General features: G+C 38.9%; 1 protein-coding gene across 2 annotated transcripts in view; it reads right to left on the bottom strand.

Moving 5' to 3' along the window:
- mtor (mechanistic target of rapamycin kinase) overlaps nt 1–21,423 on the bottom strand; it is a 110,351-nt gene that overhangs the window by 56,112 nt on the left and 32,816 nt on the right. For both annotated transcript variants that reach the window (XM_048210663.1, XM_048210664.1), the window contains exons 8-11: nt 20,208–20,316; nt 18,029–18,212; nt 16,413–16,541; nt 15,977–16,221 (exon numbers count right to left, since the gene is read on the bottom strand). In XM_048210663.1, coding sequence (XP_048066620.1) covers nt 15,977–16,221; nt 16,413–16,541; nt 18,029–18,212; nt 20,208–20,316 — 667 coding nt within the window. The remainder of the gene's footprint in view (nt 1–15,976; nt 16,222–16,412; nt 16,542–18,028; nt 18,213–20,207; nt 20,317–21,423) is intronic.

Raw genomic sequence — 21,423 nt, 5'->3', positions numbered from 1 at the left:
CTGGAGTGAATAAATCATAATAAATATAGGCTATAGCGCACGCATAAAGCTTGCCAGAGAGAACCGGCAAAATGAATGATTATGAATGTGACCAAAACAGCAAGGAGACATTTTAATTGTTTATTAATAAAGTAATGTTTTCTGAATCAGTGTCGGCTGCAAAGATGAAGTTGACATTGCTGACTCTCATCATCTCCGCATAGCCTACTGGACCCGCTTAGAGAGAAAATGCACATTTCATTCGGATTTAGGCTACGTAATCAGAGTAGCCCATTTCTTTTCGTTTTTAGATATTTCAAGCTTTCTATAGATATATTTCTCATGTATGTGAGGCAAGCAGCCGCTGAGTTTCGGTTCATTTAGCCTATAAGTCGCGCTCCAGTTCACGCGCCAGTGATCCCGCACCTGCCATGATTATATTGTCTGCTATATTTGCTTCTTATTTATTAAATCCGGGCAATTGGTTGATGAAACATTGATTAAAATTAAGATACAATTTTTACAAAACTAAATTCACTTTAAAGAAAGGCTTTCTAGAAACAAAACTTAATGAAGTGTTTAAAATCATGTATGACCCACTCCATGACTCCCGATATATTGCGCATCTTATGATGCATCTTACTCATGCTGTTCACTTTTCATAATCAAGTAAATGAATTTAAAACATAACATAGGACTATTTAAACATATTCATGAAACTACATTTTCTTTATTGGCTACCAACACGTATTGTACAGTATACAGAGAAATTTCATAAGCAAGAGCGGATCATGAGTCACGAGTCGGATCAAAAATAATTTATTCTTAGACTTATATTTAATATTGAGGGCATTCAAGTTATTTGACATTTTTTTTTTTTTTTTTTAAAGTAACGCAATAGTTACTTTTCCTGGTAATTAGTACTTTTCTAATGATGTAACTTAGTTACTAACTCTGTTACTATTTGTGAGAAGTAACTAGTAACTATAATTAATTACTTTTTTAAAGTAACGTGCCCAACACTGCTCTCCACCCCACTTGGTCTAAATCACACGAAACCCGCGTCGTTGGTTTGTGCTCGATTTGTGCCAGTTTGTGCCGTTAAAATGAACACAGTATCTATTTCCCTCTTTAGTAATAACAAATATATTTCGGGAGCTGTGACGTCACTCTCCACCCTATGCCTATTGCTCCAAACGGGTGCCATTTGTTTGTGCTTGATTTGTGTCGTAAAAACAAACATTGTAACTAAGACCTTAAATTTAACTACAAAATGTTTTATGAATAGTTGTGTAACTCTCCACCCCATGTCGTTCAAATCTCTCCAGACCGGTGTCATTCATTTGTGCTGGTTTGTGCCATTAAAAGAAACTTTGTAAATGATTACCTTTTTAAAAAAAATAATGAAAAAACCCAATCTATATAATCTAAATCGCTCCAAAACTGGCACCGTACGTTTGTGCTTGATTTGTGCAAGTTTGTGTCATTAAAAGAATAACTTAAAATAATAATAATAATTATAATAATAATAATAATAATAATAATAATAATAATAATAATAATAATAGGCCTAATAAAAAAATAACAGGAAAAAAATAAATAAAAAAATCAAACATTTCCACCCCACGTCTTCTTAAATCGTTCCAAAATGGTGCTGTTCATTTGTGCTCAATTTGTGCTGTTAAAAAAAGACCCCTTCTTAAATGGACTTACAAATTTGTGCCAGATATTGTCACAACCACGTAGGCCTATGTTACCTGCCTACTTCTGTAACCAGTACTAGTGTGCTGTGCTGTGCTATTGGGACAGATATTTGATCAAATAATAATAATAATAAAATACTATATAATTGCATGGTAAATTTTCAAATATATTAAACAGCTAGTTTAACATGTTTCTGCGCCCCTCAAAAACATTAAACAATGCATAGTAGGAAAGTCTGCCTATATGCGGAAAAGATCTGCTGAGACTAAATAAAAAAGCATGTGTGCAGGACAATATACAGGTTAATTAAAAATTTGGTAGATACATCAGAGAAGTGAATTTTTATTAATTATTGTGCAATCAAGAAACTCACAGGAGCTGTCCAAGTGTCCATGTAAAGTAGCCTATAGTCAAAGGATAATTTCTTAAAATAACAATAATAATTATAATAATAATAATAAAACATGCACTGTACAAACTGAATTGCAATTGTTACATTAAATAGAACGAGTTAACAAATAAAATTAGTTTTGTTTATAAATGAATTCATATTCATATTTGATATTCATATTGATATTTTGAGTCCTTGTTTTTTCCCTTCTAGACTGAAACCAGTTAATTAGGCCAAGATGTTTAGATTACTTGATGTTTAGATTGACTGTTTTATTTTGATAATAATCAGCCTGCGAAGCCAAGTTTGCAATGCTATGAATATTATGAGTGGGTGTGCGTGAGGCGCCAACGTGATCGAATAGTGTTAAATAGCCAACTCCATCATTTTTGATCACACAGATAAAATTAAGACAATATTCGCAGCCACAAAGTGTTTACTTTTATTTGTGTGCGCTCACAATGAAAGCAGAACGTAAATAAAACTACAGGATGCGCTTTCTCATCTCGGTTTCCTGACTTGTGTAGCGCCGCACCTCACAACAAAAATAAACTCAGCAGCACAAACTTGTCGCACTGTGTTTTCTTTCATTTTGTTCATCTGTAAATTATTTAAGTCAAACAAATTTTGCGCATTTTTATTACTTTGATGGCTTGCCTGCATTACTGTCCCAGAGACTTGACCATAGGACTGATGTTTCTAAATCAAGCACAAAAGGGCACCGCTTTTAAGCAATTTGAATGTAAAAACCTTTTTCGTCAGGCCTACTCTATATATAAAATGTCATTGTTGCTTTTTTTTTTTTTACGGCACAAATTGAGCACAAACGGACAGCACCATCTTGAAACGATTTAAGACGACGTGGGGTGGATTATTTTTTTTTTTTTTAAGTCACCATTTAGGGATTCTTTTAACGGCACAAATCTGCACAAACGAATGATGCCAGTTTGAAGCGATTTAGATTACATGGGTTGGAGATTGGGCTTTCATTATTTTGTAGGTAATCACTTACAGAGTTTCTTTTAATGGCACAAACCGGCACAAATCGAGCACAAACGAACAATACCAGTTTGGAGCAATTTGGACGGCATGGGGTGGAGAGTGACGTCACAACTCCTGAATTATATTTGTTATTTCTATGGAGGGCGAATAAATAGAATGTTCATTTTAACGGCGTTCATGGTGATGTGAACGACATGGGGTGGAGAGTTACATAACTGTTCATAAAACATTTTGTTATTATATTTAAGAATATTATATTATAGAAAGAATATTATTATATTTATATTTTAGTTACAATGTTTGTGTTAACGGCACAAATCGAGCACAAACAAATGTCACAGGTTTAGAGAAATTTGCACTGCATGGGGTGGAGAGTGACGTAACAGCTCCCAAAAATATATCTATTACTAAAGAGGGGAAATAGATTGTGTTCATTTTAACGGCACAAATCGAGCACAAACCATAGACGCGGGTTTCGTGCGATTTAGACGAAGTGGGGTGGAGAGTGAGGTCACAGCTCCCGAATTATATTTGTTATATCTGTGGAAGGAAAACAGTTACAAAAACAGTGTTTGTTTTAACGGCACAAACCAGCACAAATCGAGCATAAACGAATGGCATCGGTGTACTGTCCTCAACATGTTTTTAGTGTTTTGACAGTCAGATAAACTCCCTTCCCTCACATGACTCTGAAGACAAGAAGTTTGTTTGCCCACAGGTTTAATGGTCTTGGGTATGGAGTGAAACTACAAATAAACAAATAAACATATTTCAATAATAATGTCCAGGAATTACCAACAACTACAGCATCATATCAACATCCACAATAATGTGTGCAAATAAACATAACATTTTGTAATGTAAATAATGAATACAGCGATATGACACTAAAGCACAATGTGGCTAATGCAATAGCCGGATGGAAAATGATTAATAATTATCTTAAACCCAACAATTCACATTTATATGCAAGTATAATGAACATCCATGTAAATCAAATAAATACTTACAAGCGATGCTGTTGCAAGGATAAAGATTACAAAGATATATGGCGATTAAAGAGAGCCATCGTAGTAAGGAGAAGGATTATCTTAGTGATAGGCCGTATGAAGACCTTTGGGCCTTCCTTTTTAAAGACTTTGACTTCCACCTTACGGACTTTTTTGTCCTTGCTTGGGAAGACTTGAGTAACAACTCCCATAGGCCATTCATTCATTTTTTGTTGTTCATCCTTCAAGAGCACAATGCTTCCTAGTTCAATGTCAAGCTTACTAGAGAGCCACTTTCTTTTTGGTTGCAAAAGAGTCAGGTACTGCTTTTTCCATTTATCCCAGAAGGTTTGTGCCAAGTGTTGTACCCGGCGCCACTGCCGGTTATGAAGGTCTTTGACCCAATCACCAGCTGGGGCAGGAGCAATTGTGACCTTTTGAGTTAGGAGTGCATTGGGTGTGAGTATGAATGGATCATCAGGGTCATTTGACACTGGCACAAGAGGTCGGGCATTGATTATAGCAGCAACTTCTGCCATTAGAGTGGAGAGTGCCTCATGTGTGAGTGCTGAAGGTCCAAGCTGTTGGAACATTGCATCTAGTATCCTTCTAGCAAGCCCAATCATCCTCTCCCCGGACCCACCCATATGAGATGCATGAGGTGGGTTAAACTGCCAGATACAGCCTTGATCCACGAGAAGTTTTTTGACAGAGGTATTGTCAAGATTCTAAGAAATATTAAGCTCCTTGCAAGCACCTACGATATTTGTTCCTCTGTCAGAGCGGATGAGCTTCACAGGGCCTCGAATGGCAATAAAACGCTGCAGGGCATTTATGAAGCTAGATGTATCTAAAGACTCAATAAGCTCAATGTGCACAGCTCTCACACTCATGCAGGTGAATATTACTGCTCTGTGCATGACCACCTCTGGTACGTCGTGCTGCCACACTCTATGGGCCGAAAACATCTAGTTAGGCCTGGGCGAAAAATCGATTGAATGAATTAATTCGAATTTTTTGTTGCGGGTGATTTAAAAAATAAGTAAATTGAGTTTTTGTGTAATAGCGCATTTTTGGCTCCCCGGAGCTTCCGTAGCGTTAGTTTCACATAGCAGTATGGCAAGCGACAACAACAACATCATAGCACACACGAAACAGCAACAGAAAGCGACAACATAGCTACCGGTGAGAGTGGGAAGTTTGTTCCCAAGAAAGGAATAAAATCATCTGTTGTTTGGAACTGGTATGGGTCTGCTGCGACAGACGTGGAGCAAGAGACCCCACGCTGCAACATTTGCCTAAAGCCCATCGCAGTCAAAGGCAGCAGCACCACAAACCTATTCCAACACCTGAAACAGAGACATCCAGCCGAATATGAAAAATGCCAGTCTCACCGAGACGAACAAAACCGCAGTGACCAACAAACCTTAGCTAAAAAACAGCTAACTGTAGCCGAATCCTTTGCACAAGGCACCGCATATGACAGGAAAGGGGCACGGTGGAGAACAATCACCGAAGCGGTCACTTTGCACATAGCCAAAGACATGGTACCCATATATACCGTGGAGAAGACGGGGTTTATTAATTTGATTAAAACCTTAGACCCTAGATATGAGCTACCCAGCCACAAGTACTTCAGTGAAGTCACCTTGCCCCAGCTGTACAACAACACAAGAGAGAAAGTCAGCAGAGAACTGGAGGAGCTGTCCTTTTATTCGGCAACAACCGACATGTGGTCCAGTCGGACTATGCAACCTTATATGAGTTTAACGGTGCATTTCATTAACAATGCGTGGGATTTGCGGAGTATTTCCCTCCAAACGTCATACTTTCCCGAGGACCACACAGGTGAACTTGTTGCCAAGGGACTGAGAGACGCTCTCGACTGCTGGAACCTGTCTGAGAATCGTCTATGCTGCATGACAACTGACAGCAGCACCAACATGATTAAAGCCCTGAGAGTGAACGGATGGCCAAACCTCCAGTGCTTTGGACACAAACTACACAACGCTATTGGTAAGTCTAACAATAAGTAAAATAAAATATAAAATTTTGACAGAGCACATATTATCCTCATCCAAACTGCAGTCAAGCTAGATGACGCTCGTCTTTTCGTAATACTACTACTACTACTACTGTAATTTAGCAGACGCTTTTTTCCAAAGCGACTTACATCTGAGAACAACACAAGCAAGAAATCAAATAGGAGGGTCCAGCATGGATAAGTGCTGGTTAGATTGCTGTGAGGAGTTTTTTTTTTCTTTCTTCTTCTTTTTTTTTTTTCAGTCAGCCAACCCTACATTTAGTCACGCTGACTCGACTACGAAAAGACGAGTGTCTGACTACTTGACTGCGGTTCATCCACCGTTTAAAAAGTTTAAAATATTTTTTTTTTAGTTAGGCCTAGCCAAAAAAAAAAAAAAAAAAAAACTCGGCAAAAACGTTTCAATATGGCATGTCCATTTGACCTGTATTTGATTCATAAAGACAGTCGAATGGATTATTTTATAAAATGGATTCAAATTTCTCCACAAACTGCACATATGCCTATAGTAAACAAAATTCTATTTGTGTATCTGCAGTGTCTGAGTTTTGGAATGACAAAGTTTTGAAATACAGAAGAAAAGAAATAATTTTTAGATGGATGTAGACTGATATTTATTAAAGTCCCCAATAGTGATGTATGTCTTTGTGTTTTATTCTTTATCATACAGAGAATGGTGTTAAGGATCCCCGCATAGATCGTGCCATTGGAGTTTGCAAGAAGATAGTCGCTGCTTTTTCCTACAGCTGGAAGAAAAGAAGAGAGCTGGGTGTAGCTCAGTCAGAGCTTGGCCTTCCCCCTCATCAGCTAACAACAGAATCCCCAACCAGATGGGGCTCCCGCCAAAAGATGATCGAGCGATTCCTGGAACAGGAGAAGGCTATAGCCCGTGTCCTGGGGTCTGATGTTAAAAGCCGCCATCTTGTGCCGTCTTGGCAAGACATCGAGGATTTGGAGTCAGTAAACAAGGCGGTTAAAGCACTCCAAGACTTTACAGATGCGCTATCAGGGAAAATGTATGTCAGTGTCTCATACATCAAGCCTGTTATCCATCTGTTCAAAACCAGTCTTTTGCAGCCTGAGGACAACGAGCTTACCAAAACAATAAAAAGGAACATACTGGGATACCTTGTTGACAAATACAGTGATCCTGTCAAGGATGAGCTCTTGGATATGGCCTCTCTGATGGATCCAAGGTTCCGGACATCCTACATCGACCCAGACAAAGTGGAGAACGTCAAAAGAAGAGCTGTCAGTGAACTTCTGTCTTTCCCCACTGACAAAAGCACACCACAGCCTGGTCCAGTTGTGCAGGTGGACCAGGAAGAGGCAAGGCCTCAGCCAGACCCCAAGAGGAAAAAGACCTTGGCAACCTTCTTCAAGAAGAGTGTTGTTGTGCCAACCTCTGACCAGTCGGAAGAAGCTAAAATAGAGACTGAACTGGCAACCTATCTGCTCTTGCCAGAGGCAGACCCTGACACTGATCCACTGCAGTGGTGGAAGAGCAAAAAATCCAACTTCTCAAGGCTCAGTCACCTGGCCAAGAAATACCTCAGTATCCCTGCAACAAGTGCCCCATCTGAGAGGCTTTTCAGTGTGGGGGGAGGAGTTGTCACATGCAGCAGAGCTTGCCTCAAGCCAGAGGCAGTGGACAGGCTGATTTTCCTTGCCAAAAATGTTTAAATGTTATTGACAGCAACTTAAGCACATATCTCATGTTCTGCACCTCAACCAAAATGTGATTTTTCTTTCCTGTTCATACATTCAGGGACACAAAGGGCACGGTTTATTTTTTTAAAGCAAAGTTTGCACTTTATCGATTTCAGTTAGAGTTGATGTATTATTTATTTTGCACATTTTGTACTCTGCTAAATTTTTGTTTACATTAGTATTTTACCCTAGTCTGGCTATCACCAGACCAAGCTTAATTTAAAATTGAACATTGGTCTGGGGAGTTTGCTATGTATTTCCTACTGCACAAGAGGCGTGATCAATGAGCATTATTCACGCAATTGGATAGTCCTTCAACCAATCAGATCAACGATCCGGGTGACGTACTTTGCAGAGCGATGCGAAAACTCCAGACAGGTTTACCGTGTGTCTCAATCAGCTCCCTAGTTCAGTAGTCAGGGCACTGATCAGGGAATCAGCCACATTCACTTTCATGATATACTGATTCACGACCTAGGGAAATAGGGAGCTGATTGAGACGCAGGGTTAGTTTGTTTTGTTTTGTAGCATTGATCCGCAGTTTGCAGAAGCAACAATGGCATCGAGCGATTTTTGCAGGTTGTGCAAAAAAACATGAAAATGATCGGTATTTACACCCACTCGAGCAATTTGTTTGCTAACTAAAGAAGTCATTCAGCATCGTCGAGAGTTTAAAAGGCGACTCTGATACTGTTCTGGTTCAGTGTAAATGAACGCGGAATATAGCCGCTCTAAACTACGTCATTGTCATGACAACCAAAAAGAATTCCAGTCAGCTCAGGCGGCGCGAGATTCAAGAAGCAGGGAGACGAAATATATAGAGCAAATAATAAAAATATTGTCTACCATCAAGGGGCATTGAAGTAAAAGAGTCCTGTACTCACATCGTGAAGCAAACCACCAAAATAACAGCAGAGAATCATTGTGTGTCATCAATCACCGTTTGTAATCTTCCTATGAAGAGACTGTCGGATCAACGCTCTGCTACATTTCTCTCAGATAAAGTAAATGCTTAACACAATTGGCGTCACTGTGATTGTGCATTGTTATTTTGGAGTGACGGTCGTGCGAGAGACTGGTAGATCAGATAGAGTTTGAAAGCTGCTTGCCGTCGCTTCTCTATCGTCATCGTGTTATACCCGCCAATAGCGAGCAAGGTGGATAAGCCAGTCTGTGATTGGTTCCCGCAAAAGTGTAACAGAAGCAATAGAAATGAATGCACGGGTTTCCAGACTGAGTTGCCGAGCGAAATCAAATCGCTGGCAGATCAGGCTGGGTTTACCCAGACTAATTTTACCCAAGACAGAGGTGTTGCCTCTTTGTGTTGTTATTTAAAATTCTATGCAAAGTGCAATTAAAGACAGAGTATTTTTTCTGTTTTTGGTTTGAAAAATGTAATTCTGCTAAGAGTAAGATGCAGTGCATGTTCATGCCATGTAGCCCTGTATGTTGTTGCATTGTTTGGGCTAGATACAATGGAAAATGTCACTGTTTAGTTTTCCTCAGATTTGAATGTATTGTTAATGCTTTAGAAAATGGTGCTACTCTCAAGGTAAATGTTTGTCTCCTTTTAGTCTAGACTACAAAGTGTGACTTAAAACACAGCTGGGACTTTGATTCCAAGAGGGTGTTCATTTATTTATTATTCATCCCAGAAATGGGGGTTACATTTGTCTTGCTTTTGATTAAATAAAAGCAAAATTTGCTTTAAGTTGTTTGCCGTTTGTATTGTTTATTGCTTTCCTTAATAAGTAGGGGGGAAAAAATCGGAAAAAAATCGTAAATCGAATAAAAAAAAATAAAATCTGAGATTTTATTTTTAGGCCATATCACCCAGCCCTACATCTAGTCCCACGTTTGTAAATGGGGGATCAGGGGATCTGTGGATACACGATCTGCTGGAAGGTCAGCCATTTTTTGAGTCTGTGGTTCCCTTCGTAGTCTTCGGCAAGTGACACATTCATGAATGACACTGCAAACACGTTTCTTCCCACCAACTATCCAATATCCAGCAGCACGCACTGCACCCTCTGTGTAATGTCGTCCCTGGTGTCGCAATTTCTCATGATGATGTTTAACTAAAAGTGTTGCAATGTGATGTTTTCCAGGGATGATAAGGGGCTTTTTTGCATCAAGCTCAATCTGTGCTTCTATTAATCGTTCTCCTACTCTTAGCAGGCCGTCTGCATCTATGAATGGGTCTAAGCCTTTAAGGAGGCTTTTTTTGGAGAGCTTGTCCCCTGTTTCCAAGCTCTTATACTCTTGGGCATATGTTTCCTGTTGGACTGCTTTGATGATCGTTTTTTCAGCACATAAGAGTTCTTCAACTGTTGGAGCACTGGAACAGTAATGCCAGCCCTTGCAGCTTGACGTTTCTGTTGTAGAACCTTTATGAAACTGACGAGATATATGAAGAAGACGTACAATGGCATGAGTGATAGACTTCCAAGTGGAAAATTTGGAGAAGCGTTGTGTTCCAAGACTCTTACTCATGTGGTCTTCAATGTGGAGACTTGGGGACGTACCTCTGTATCTGAAGAAGGATCCACAAGCTCATATGTGTTCTCTTCAGGTAGAGTCTGAGGGTTGTTTTTCAGAAATTTTGGTCCATGAAGCCAATTGGTGTCTTGGAGATGAGCAGCAGTGACAGACCTTGTTGCAATGTCTGCTGGGTTCTTATCTGTGTGCACATGCTTCCATTGATTTGGATGTGAAGACTTGCGAATCCGGAGGACACGATTACTGACATATACATAGAAGCGCCTGGTCTCATTACATATGTAGCCCAGCACTACTTTACTATCTGTAAAGTAAGTAGTGTCATCCAAAGGTATGTCAATTTCTGAAGTTATGAACTCTGCCAGTTCTACTGCCAGAACCGCAGCACACAACTCAAGACGGGGAACTGTTTGCTCTGGGCTGAGTTTTGCTTTACCCATGATGAAGCCGACATGGTTGATTCCACATGAATCTGTCACTCTGAGGTAGGCCACTGCAGCTATTGCTTTTATTGAAGCATCAGAGAAGACAAACAACTGCCTTCGTGTAGCTGTAGAAGGTGATATGTTTGTGTAGCATCTTGGAATCTGGAGCTTACTTAAATCCTTAAGTGAAAGTCGCCACATTTCCCATTTTTCTTCCATTTCTTTGGGAAGAGGAGAGTCCCAGTCATCATTCTGGTTATTAAGCTCTCTCATGATGAATTTGCCCTGGATCGTGACTGGAGCAACAAAGCCAAGGGGATCAAAGATGCTATTAATGGTGGATAGGACACCTCGACGAGTAAAGGGCTTTGAGTCAGTAGCTATTTCGAAAGTAAAGGTGTCATATTTCAGACTCCAAGTTCAATCCAAGAATAAATAACTGGCATTATCCTGAGGTGGAAAGGCCTTTAGAACCTCTTTACTGTTAGAAGCTATCTTGTGAAGTCGTAAGTTGGAACCAGCTAAAGTCCTTTGTTTGTTTTTGAGCAGGTCCACTGCTTCCTTGACTGTAGGAAGAGACTTCAAACCATCATCAACATAGAAGTCATGGTTCACAAAGTTCTTGACCTCAGGGTCACCATCTTTGATGGACTGCCGGAGACAATAGATGGCCACAGCAGGAGATGGACTGTTGCCAAACACATGAACCCGCATGTGATGTCTTCAGATGGGTCATTATTATGGAACCACAGGAACCTTAGGAAATTGCAGTCACCCTCTCTCACTAGGAAACAGTAGAACATTTGTTCAATGTCAGCTGTTATGGCCACAGCTTCCTTGCGAAATCGCATGAGCACCCCAAGAAGGGTGTTGTTCAGGTCTGGTCCAGTTAAAAGAACATCATTCAGCGAGACATTCTCATGACGGGCACTGGAATCAAAGACAACTCTTATATTCCCGGGTTTTTTAGGGTGATATACCCAAAGAGAGGCAAATACCAGCACTCTTCTCCTTCCATGAGAGGGGGATCTTCTTCAGCATGGTTGTTACTAAAAACTTTTCCCATAAAAGTAAAGAAGTGCTGTTTCATCTCTGGGTTTCTCTCAAGATTACGTCTCAAGGTTGACAACCTTTTCATGGCTTGACATCTGTTGTTAGGGAGTCTGCACCTTGGAGCTTTGAAAGGCAATGGCGCTACCCAGCTATTGCTTTCGTCTTTCTCCAGCTCTTGTTCCATAATGTAAAGAAACGACAGGTCATGGATAGATGGGCCCATTTTGTTATCACAGGTAACCTTAAACACTTCTTGACCAAACTGACCAACTTTGTGATTGTAAACAAGTTGCTACATAGAACACATTCCATTGTAATTTTTCCAAACATTACTGTTTCTCTCTTTCACATGAAAAACATTTGGACAGGGATCAAAGATGGATGGACGTTGTTCCTTTGTGTTAGTGAAGAATGTACTCACAGTATTAGACTTGTGAATGCCGTTCAGACAAACATTGCCAGCTATCACCCATCCTAGGTCAAGCTTTTGTGCATAAGGAGCGTTGTGAGGACCGTTTACCTGTCTGCGAACCTTATGGACTCTTATAATGTCACGACCCAGAAGAATCATGATAGGAGCATCTGGGTCCAACTCTGGTATGAATGGAGCTATAGGCTTCAGGTGAGAGTGATAGAGAGCAGCACTGGGTGTGGGAATCTCTGCACTGTTATCAGGAATGCTGTTACACTCTAGCAAACTTGGTAGGGAGAGGATTACCTTTCCATCTACAGACTCGATTTGGTAGCCAGATGCTTTTTGACCAATGGTCTCTGTCACTCCAGAACAAGTTCTAAGGGTATATGAAGAAGCTGGAGCGTTTTCTTTGAAGGCATCAAAGAATTCAGAAAGAGCTAACGACCTATTACTCTGCTCGTCAAGGATCACATAGACTTTCAGTGCTTTCTCAGGACGGTCTTTGGGGTAGACTTTCACCAAGCTGATTTTTGAACATGACTTATTGCTAAAGTCACCTTTGCAAACTTCAGTGCAATGAGCTTCCACTTCAGTCGGTGCCGTGGAAACTTCCTCCCCGCCATGCTGTGATGAGGCGGCTACTTCTTGAGCTTTTAGAGCTTTTAGAGCTGGGCCTGGATGCAGTGCAGAAATGTGTTTCTCACTTCCACACTCTGAACATTTAGTCACAAATCTGCAGTTCTTAGCTGTGTGTGTAGTGGCTAAGCAACACTTAAAACAGATTCTCTTTTCTTTCAAAAATGCAAAACGTTCCTCCAAAGGCTTCTCACGGAAGGAACGGCATTTCCTCAGTAAGTGAGGTCTTTTGTGAATAGGGCAAAGTCTCTCAGCATCCTCAGCTTTCCGTTCATCTTTATCTGTGTCAAAATGAACAAGGGAAGATACACTTATCTTGTTAACTGAGACTTCTCTTGATTTGCTTGGCTTCCAACCAGCCTTGTCTGGTTTATGAAGTGAATCTGTTTGAATAGAAAAGTTGAACCCTGGGTCATTCCTTATTCTAGCTTGCTGACTTATAAAGTCAACCAAGACCTCGAAGGGGGGAAATGTAACACCATACCTCTCTTTGTAACCAGAGCCATGTGACAGCCATTTTTCTTGTAGATTAAATGGCAGCTTTTGAACTATGGGATTGATACCCCTGGCTGTGTCCAGATATGACAGGCCTGGAAGGTAACCTTCAGCTTTGGCTGACTCTATCTCCATAAGATCACTCAACTCATGAAGCATTGAGTAGTCTTGGCTTGAAATTCTTGGAAAAGTTTCAATACACTTGAAAAGTGCTCTTTCGATAACCTCTGGAGCACCATAACACTCTTCCAATCTAGTCCATATCATGTCAAGACCCTTCAATGGCTGATTAATGTGTACGGACCTCATGCGTTTAGCATGCTCAGCTGATTCTTTTCCCAACCATTTGACTAACAAGTCAATTTCTTCACTAGGCGTCAAGTTCAAACCACTTACAGCATTTTGAAAGGACCGCTGCCAGGCTCTGAAGCTTTCTGGTTGGTCAATGAACTGTATTAAACCAGTGTTAACAAGTTCATGGCGAGCAAAATATCTGACAAAGTCTGAAATGTCTGTCTTGTCTTGTTGAGAAGGTTGAAGTGTTGGACTTGCCATTTGGAAAGGAGGTGTGCTGCTTTGGGCTAAACGTGTGTGCCTTCTGCGCTGGTTATCATCTTGAGTGTTACCAGAAGGATGATTCATGGCTGGTGAGAATTGTGATGGTTGAGCAGAATCTTTCCTTGGTTGCATATGATAAAATTCAGCATCGTCCGAGCAACTCTCTGCCTTGAAACATGTAGCAGGAATGGAATTTCTGACAGGTAACTCTGTGTGAGGCTGTATGGTTTCATCTGGAGGGAGAGGCTCTGCTTTTGATGCCGATTCTGTGACTGCATGTAGATTCATCTGTTCAACGTATTCACATGTCCACTGCATAACTGCAACAGGAGCCGTTACCAGTGGAGGATCATGTTTACTATGGACGCTGATGTCAACAGCTGCTTCTAGAGCTTCTGCCTCGGTTACGGCTGCAGCGGTTTCTCTCTTTAACACCATTTTATCCATTTTTGCCTCCAATTTGGCTTTCTCCACCTTTATTCTTTCCTCTTCATCTGCATACATTAAACGTGCTTTGGCTGCTTCAGCTTTTGCTCTGGCCATTGCAGCTGCAGCATTTGTAGAGGAGCTGCCTGATCGTGAACATGACAAATATGATCTGGTTTTGAGTGAAGGTGTGGACTCCATTGAGCACACAATACTCGTTCAATTTACTTGAAACTTCCCAAACTGCTGCTGTAACTTTTCCTGCAGCTGCTTTTTCACTGTACTGTCCTCAACATGTTTTTAGTGTTTTGACAGTCAGATAAACTCCCTTCCCTCACATGACTCTGAAGACAAGAAGTTTGTTTGCCCACAGGTTTAATGGTCTTGGGTATGGAGTGAAACTACAAATAAACAAATAAACATATTTCAATAATAATGTCCAGGAATTACCAACAACTACAGCATCATATCAACATCCACAATAATGTGTGCAAATAAACATATCATTTTGTAATGTAAATAATGAATACAGCAATATGACACTAAAGCACAATGTGGCTAATGCAATAGCTGGATGGAAAATTATTAATAATTATCTTAAACCCAACAATTCACATTAATATGCAAGTATAATGAACATCCATGTAAATCAAATAAATACTTACAAGCGATGCTGTTGCAAGGATAAAGATTACAAAGATATATGGCGATTAAAGAGAGCCATCGTTACCGCTGCCTGCATGGAGCATTCACTACTTCCTGATTCACGTGAAAACCAGAAAATCACAGAATTAAAGCAACGTCAAACTTGCGACTAGATGGAGCTCTAAACCATAAATGAGGTGAACAGGAAAATAAGTGCCATGGATAACATTAAGGAGTTGCAGACATTAAACAATTAAGTGTTATCAAATTAAACAAAATATGAAATCTGTAACATCAAACTTGTTCCAGCACAATCGGTTTGGATCGATATGAATGACATGGGGTGGAGAATGACGTCACACGACCAAAAAAAATAATGCTCAATATCTCAAACACCAAACCAGCACAAACATTCGTTTTTGCGGCACAAATCAGCACAAATGTAGCACAAACGAATGGCATAGTTTTGGGGATTATCCTGTTTTATGGGGTGCCAACTTCACAGAGGTTGATTAGACTGCACCGACACTTTTGGATGAGAACTGGACTGAGCCAGATGATGACATCACTGTTTTCTGCATAAGTGCTTTATAGATGAAATGAACAAATATAATAATTGATTATCTTTACAACAGAACTGAATCAACACTGAACTGACTTCAGCTGAATAATGACACTATTTTCTTTCAGAGCTGCTTTACAACCTAAACGAACTCTGTTTGCATCACTGAATAATTTTCCTATCACTGTAAAGCTGACTTGAAACAATATGTAATGTATAAAGTGCAATATAAATAAAGGTGACTTGACTATGATAGGTGATAGCCCAGGTTACTAGAAGCTTCCATGCCCTTGACCAATAGGTGCATTTTAAGACACTATTCATAAAAGTACATAATTAATAGTAGCTCTTTGCAAACCAGTATTTCTAAAACTAGTCAAATTAATTCATGAATAAACTAAAATAATGGCATTTTAACCGTCATCATCTAAAGTGTCTTGTACCTTCAAATTCAAAGCTGCCGAGAGTACGCAGTGCCAGGGTGATGCTGCCCACATCGCTAGCCTCAGGGATGTTGGTCAGGCTGGGTGATGCCAACTGGTATGCCAGGCCCTTGGGCATACCTGGGTGACGCAGTGGCTTATGCATGAGCACAAGTGAAAGCATCTTTAGCAGACCATCCTGAATGTCCTTCTTCAGCAGTGGGATCTGTCTGCTCAGGTCATACAGCACTGCAGTCAGTGCAGGACTAAAGAGAAGAGAGAAATGATGTCTGAATCTTCTGGCATGTACGATACAAGCAAAAGTTTTGTGCACAATTAACTGCATTTGTGTTTAATAAGTTTTATTAGTTATTGTCATTAGTTATCATTAGTTAATAATAACTGAGAAAAACTGAGAATAAAACACTATCTCAAAGTAGCTTGACTGGTACAGTACCTGAGACCAACAGCTAACATGGGCTCCAGAAGTTCTTTGACATCCTGTTGGATGCTAGGCCCCATAGCTCTGGACAGCATACTTATACAAGTGAATACAGTAGCATCCACCTGCATGGTCTTCTGCCTCCTAAAAGATTACAACACAGGACAGAGGGAGAAAAACAAAAGAAAATCAAATTCATAACACTCTAAACTCTTCATGTTTAGTGAAACAGTAACAAAACTAGTACACTAGGAGAGTTTTAAAATCTGATTGTGTATGTCACATTCAAAGTCATGAATTAACATATGAGCTGAATTTCATGTTGAACTCTAGTCATGTTGCCTTGCACTAATAAACATTGGACAGCAAACTTACTAACTTATTACTAAAATTTGTACTACTAGCAAACACACACGTTCGGCAAAAACACATTCTCCCCTCCTTCTCTATACTCTCGGAGGAAGAAGTTTCCGAACTCTTCTTTTCCAATCACCCTACTTCCAAGCTAGGATAACCCCACTGCTTAAGAAACCCACTCTAAATCCAGCACTTTTAGAAAACATTTAGAAAACAGACCGGTATCCCTTCTTCCATTCATTGCAAAAACACTTGAGAGAGTTGTGTTCAACCAACTGTCTACTAATCTCACACAGAACATCCTCCTGGACAACAACCAGTCTGGCTTCACGAGTGGCCACTCAACAGACTGCTCTGCTCTTAGTTACTGAAGCCCTGAGACTGGCACGAGCAGCTTCCAAATCATCAGTACTCATCTTGCTGGATCTGTCTGCTGCTTTTGACAAAGTTAACCATTAGATCCTCCTGTCAACCCTCATGACAAAGGGTATCACGGGAACCACACTCTAGTGGTTCAAATCTTACCTCTCAGGTAGATCCTTCAGGGTATCTTGGAGGGGTGAGGTGTCTATCCATGTCAACACTAGGATCTGTCACTCAGTAACACTTACTTTTTTCCTATTTGTCTTTCTCTGTTTATTTTTAAAAAATCCTTGCAATGTGCACTTTGCTGGAATAACTGGGACTTGACACGACACGCATACTGTTGCACTCATGTTGATTTGATTGATTCTATTGTTCTCATTTGTAAATCGCTTTGGAGAAAACTGTCTGCTAAATGATTAAATGGCTGAATGAGATTCTGTAAATTATAAATACACCCTGCAGCTGAACATAGTAAATGATGATAGCAAATTAGCAACAAAAAAAAAAAAAGCAAATAATAAATCAGAAGTGTCTTACTCATGGTTGTACGAACAGTTGTATTTAAACAAATAGTGGCTTCGTTACTTTTGTCTATGGTACAAGTTGTCAAGTGAAAATACATAAACACAAGAAAGAAACTATTCAATGGCCATTTTCATGGTATCAACAGACGCTATTATAAAAGTTAATAGTAATAATTTATTTAACATGGATCATAATCATACTCTTTAAACAATAAATACTAGAAGCTATATGGTTTGTCTGCTTAAAAATCACTGTATGCCCTCTCGTGGATTATTGCTTTAATTTTTAGGCCTCTGGATAGCATTTGGATCTGAGCTGTGCACTGTGAGTTTGGATCTGAACTGTGCATGAAAGTTTGGATTTGGATGGTTTCAGGTTCTTACTTGTGTGCAAAGTCTTTAGGTGGCAGTGCAGCTTTGATAATCTCCAGGATCTTGGTGAGGTAGGGCTGAATTTCGGTCCTTACAGCCACTACCAGCAGACCCAATGCTTGAAATGCTGCTGTTCGTTCCTTTTCTTTTTTCAGACAGCCCAGCAGGTGACCCATAGTGTCCTGTAAATACTGATCTGAGGGTTGAATTTAAAAAAAAGGGGGGGGGGGGGGATTGTATATATTATATATAATTATACACACATATATATATATATATATATATACACACACACACACACACACACACACACACATATTTATTTATTTTTTTTTTTTTTTTTTTTTTTTTTTTTTTTTAAAAGAGGACAATGCACATTAATTAACACAAGAAACAAGTCTCTTATGTAAATGTGCCAGATTTAGCCATTCTGGCTAATTTTCATCTGCAGTCCCTGGCAGGTTGATGGTAAACACACACACAAAAGCAAAAAAATACATACAAGACCAAAAAACAAACAAAGAACCACTATTTATGAATACATATTTGATTATCCAATAACCACCCTTTTATCATTTTAGAGAAAGAAGAAAGATATGTAATATTTCTTAGTTCTATGGGTATAGTATTCCAAGTATGTACTGCTCTATAAGAAAATACTGACTGCCCAAAAGCACTTCTTCTATGAGGTATTATACAGTCCCCTCTAGTAGTGGCTCTAGTAGATAAGTTAAAATTTTGTTTAATAAATTCATTAAGTGGAGGTGGGGCCATACCATGCAAAATTTTATACACAAGTAGGATATCTGCAAATTTAATCATATTTTCCCAACTTAAAAACCCATATTTAGTTAAAATTTTACAATGGTGATATGAATTAGACCTTTTGTCCAATATTTTCAAAGCCTGCTTATAGAGTCTTTCTAATGATTGCAGAGTAGTCCCACTTGTTTGTGTCCAACTGGTCAAACAGTAATTCATGTGTGATAAAATCATAACATTAATATATAACTTTGAAGCCTCAGTGGTTAAATTATTCCTAATATGTCTAAAATTTACCAAATTGAATTTAATTCTATTTCCAACTTTTTTAACTTGTTTTTTAAATGTGAGTTGTGAATCAAGTACTATACCTAAATATTTATACTCATGAACCACTGATAACCTTCTACCTGCTACTGTAACATCAGGGTCCGGATCTCTATTTGCAGACTTCGAAAAAAACATACATACAGTTTTACTAACATTTAGATGTAAACAAGAGTTATTTAACCATTTAGTAATTTTATCCATTTCTGCTGATAATTCTTCTGCAGCTTGCTTCTTACTTTTAGCATGCAAATATATGATTGTATCATCAGCATACATCTGGCAGTTTACAGTAGGTGAACAAACATCAGGCAAGTCATTAATGTACAAACTGAATAGCAAAGGACCTAATATGGAACCTTGAGGTACACCAACTGAATTAGTAAGCAATTGTGAAATTGTATTATCTACTCGAACACACTGTTGTCTATCGGTTAAATATGATCTTATCCATTTAATTACTTTTATTGAAAAATTATAATTTAATAATTTATTAATTAAAATCTCATGATTTACTGTGTCAAATGCATATATATACATACATAAAAATATATATACAGTCAATAAAAAAAAAAAGTGAAGCCAAACTAAATTATTATTGTAATATGCACAGTGGTGCACACAATGTATTTTAAATCTTAAGCTTTGATAAAATTTGTTATATACAGTCAAACCAAAAATTATTCTGACATTTTTGATATTTTACTAGTGGGTGCAGGACACTACAGTTCATTTATGTAAGTGAAGATAGCAAAATAAAGTAAACCGTGACATTTTATACCCAAAAATTCTTCATACAGTGGACTAACAGTAAAATTGTTAAAAATCTGGAACCAAAAATTATTCAGACACTTTGACCTGACCAAGTGTTATCTGACATAATTAAGATTGTTTTTTTCTGACACAGTTTAACTCTGAGATCTTGTCAAATTTTATTACAATTTTTTTAAACTATAGTGAATAAACTGTATTAATGAATGAAATGTTCAAGGTATCTGAACAAATTTTGGTTTGACTGTATATCACTTAATTAGAAAGACATTTAATTATTGAAATAAAAAACAAAACAGTTTTAGAAGATGATCACAAGTAGGAGGGTTACCAGTGAAAGTATGAGGCTGGAAGGCAGCGAGTCGAGGCAGAAGGTTTAGAATAGTCATCTGGATTAGTGGATTCTTACTGGTCCTGTATTTCAGCACCCAGCGGCACACCTGATTCAACAGCAAAGCCATAATGTCATGAATTTTGTGCATTCTTCCCCTATGGTTTTGAGGGATTTTTTTTTTTTTTCATCATGGTTTAGTTCACAAGCTCTAGTTCACAAGCTCACTACCAGTTTTGGATATCCTAGACAAATTTAGCCAACTATCTGGCTATGATGAATTTACAAAAAAGTTAACTTTTTTTTTTAACTATGAAGCTAAAAAACTTCCCCGATCTCTCTTACCCTTCAAGATTGCCTCTGATGGTTTCAGATATCTGGGCGTCTTTTTTACAAGTTAATATAAAAAAGGGGTGGGCCTCTCGTCTGTTTTATCCCTTGTAGGTCACATTAACTTGGTCAAAATGGTTATTCTGCCTAAATTTCTATACCTCTTTCAACACATACCTATTTGCATTAATAAATCTTTCTTTACTGACTTCGACAGTCTTTTGCGTTCATTTCTATGGGGGATTTCTTGCCTCAAGAAATCAATTCCACAACTTCCTAAAGCTAAGGGAGGCCTTGCACTTCCCAACTTTCAGCAGTATTACTGGGCCTGTAATATCAATAAGCTTCTCTTTTGGAACAGGGATATCTACTCTGATAATTGTCCTCCTTGGGTGCAAACGGAAACGTATGACAGGTAGATACAGGACATTTTCTACTGTACTGAGCTTGAAAAGTTAAGATGCTCACTCTCTGGTTCACTTAAATCTTTCTACAAGACCTGGGACCCCTTCTTAAATTACATTAAGGGTTTACCTTGGGCACCTGTAACTGGCAATGATACATTAGGATAGGATTTTTATTTTTCTCATTTTTTCTTCCTCTTCTTTTTTTTGGGGTGGGGTGGGGGGTGGGCTGGGTCATGTAAGGGATATATAATGGACGATGTCTTATAGTCTAATTTTTTTTATGATGTCCTATTCTGCACTGTCACTGAAAGCCAATAAAAAGATTGAGTATAAAATTTGGGCATTCTTTTTATTCATAATACTATTCAGAAATATAATTGCACCATAAAAATCTATTCTCAACTCAGCAACTGAAACAGATGTTATGGACCATTTAGACAATATGGGTCATTCCTGAATCATGTTAGCTTAAATGTGAC

This window comes from Megalobrama amblycephala, linkage group LG12 (assembly GCF_018812025.1).
Source record: "Megalobrama amblycephala isolate DHTTF-2021 linkage group LG12, ASM1881202v1, whole genome shotgun sequence".
Lineage (NCBI taxonomy): Eukaryota > Metazoa > Chordata > Actinopteri > Cypriniformes > Xenocyprididae > Megalobrama > Megalobrama amblycephala.
This window is presented reverse-complemented; position numbering and strand designations above follow the sequence as displayed.